This window comes from Anarrhichthys ocellatus, unplaced genomic scaffold (genome assembly GCF_004355925.1).
Source record: "Anarrhichthys ocellatus isolate YVR2014 unplaced genomic scaffold, GSC_Weel_1.0 scaffold4210, whole genome shotgun sequence".
Lineage (NCBI taxonomy): Eukaryota > Metazoa > Chordata > Actinopteri > Perciformes > Anarhichadidae > Anarrhichthys > Anarrhichthys ocellatus.
In genome coordinates this window covers 1-1915 of record NW_022284184.1, presented here as the reverse complement: position 1 = coordinate 1915, position 1915 = coordinate 1, and the positions used below count along the sequence as shown (strand labels likewise).

The 1915-nt window shown below is 40.2% G+C and overlaps 1 protein-coding gene across 1 annotated transcript in view; it reads right to left on the bottom strand.

Annotated features, from left to right (window-relative positions):
- Nucleotides 1-1675, bottom strand: part of LOC116379380 (dysbindin-A-like) — a gene marked incomplete at its 5' end in the record, with an annotated part of 2853 nt that extends 1178 nt beyond the window's left edge. The window contains one exon of the mRNA XM_031841330.1: nt 1528-1675. Coding sequence (XP_031697190.1) covers nt 1528-1675 — 148 coding nt within the window. The remainder of the gene's footprint in view (nt 1-1527) is intronic.
- Between the last annotated feature and the right edge of the window lie 240 nt (nt 1676-1915).

Sequence of the window (1915 nt, the reverse complement as noted above, 5' to 3'; positions counted from 1 at the left end):
CACACACACACACACACACACACACACACACACACACACACACACACCCCTTATTTAACCTTTACATACAACTGAACTTTTCTTCAGGTCAATAATAGTCATAGCAGATGACAAACACGGACACCCACATTGGAACACTAAAGTGCACGTTCACACACTTCAACCTCCCCAAGTTCTCCCACACCCCCCCTCTCCTCAGCACCCAGCCCGGCTGTTCTCTGTCCTGGCTCCACAAAGGTGGAAGGAGCTCCCCGTTGACATACGGACAGCAGAAACTCTACACGTCTTTAGACCGAAAACCCATCTGTTCAGAATGCACCCTGGCTAATAAAAAATAAAAATAAATCGTCAAATCTTTGGGGGGGTTTTATCCACATGGTTGAACGCACTTATTGTACTTTTAATGATTATTCTAAGATTGTTTCTTGGGCAGTTGATGCCTGTATTTGATAGAGATAGTTGAGACAGATGTGTGGGGAAAGACAGTAGGGGAGTGATATGTAGCAAACAGTCTGAACCTGCGACCCGCTGCTCAGGGCATTTGCGCCCTAACCACTCGGCTATCAGGTCACAGTGTCACACAGCTGCAATGAATACATAGTAACTGAGACTAACTGTTGACTATATCCAGTAGCTGAAGGAAGGTGTAACTAAACTAGAAACTGTATTTAATCTGCGTCAAACTGTCGATGGGAAATGTTTCATTTAGAGATCAAACTCATTCAGGATTTTCTTGATCAAAAAAAAGATCATAGATCTACTTTACTTCTTGACAGATTTAACATTGTGCATGCACATCCGATGTATTTGCCCACTCGTAATAAAATACAAGAGACAAAAAGCAAAATAATGTAATTTAAAACATGTCTTCAGTGGGGTTTTTTCAGAGAGTACAATAGTAATGTTATATTGACAGAGAGATACGGACTGGGAATATTGTCCTGGTGTACATGCAGCAGATGATCTAATGATGACATGATGACCACACCAACTGACCATAGATACAGATGTATGTTCACTTCCTTACCTGAACTGATGTCACTCATATTCACATCTAATAGAAGTGCGGAGAAAAAAAGAACAGGCGCCAATATTTGTAATTTTACTCAACTAGTACTTTTACTTGAGTACTTCTACTTGAGTAGAGTTTTAAGGTACCAACCCTTGACTATGACACAAGACTGCTCTTTTTTTAAAGCACCAATTTAGTGTGATTCAATGCATTTTCAAATGTATAAACACAAGTGTGGAACTGGTTAGCAGATCTTTGTAACTTTAATTTGCCTTAAAAGTCTCTTATTTCCACTGATGGTTTCATTGTCTACTAACAACAGGAAGTAAAAGCTACAGACAGCCTTACCTCTAGTACACAGATACAAACTAAAGGGACAAGTGTTAAGATTGCAACAATTTTTTCCTTAAATCAGTGCCAATGCAATGTTTAGTTCAAGTCACAGATTTTTCAGAAAGCGTCGAGGGTCAACAACGAGCTCCTCTCACACATTTAAACATTCATGCGCGTCTCCTACCTCTTCTTTTTCTTATAGACTTCTAGTTGGTTGACGTGATGTTGTTTGACCGTCTGTTGTTCACACTGACAACACAGAGTCTCCAGGTAGACCAGTCTGCTCTCCATCTCCTCAAAGTCGCCTTCCAAATGAGCTGCAGACCCACACCATCATATTTAGCACAACAAAATCATACATTTCATCCTCTGCGTTCATGTTTTTTACACAATCACCTAAAACATGTGTGTAACTTAGTGTAGCAGTGTATTAAATAACAGAACAGGAAAGAAAAATCGTCCACAGTCAGCACGATATAACTTCTGTAGTTTTCTTTAACAGACCATCCATCATTCACACCCGCCTCTCGCTGTGATTGGCCAGCTGTGCTGAGCTCTCTTTTTTTTTTT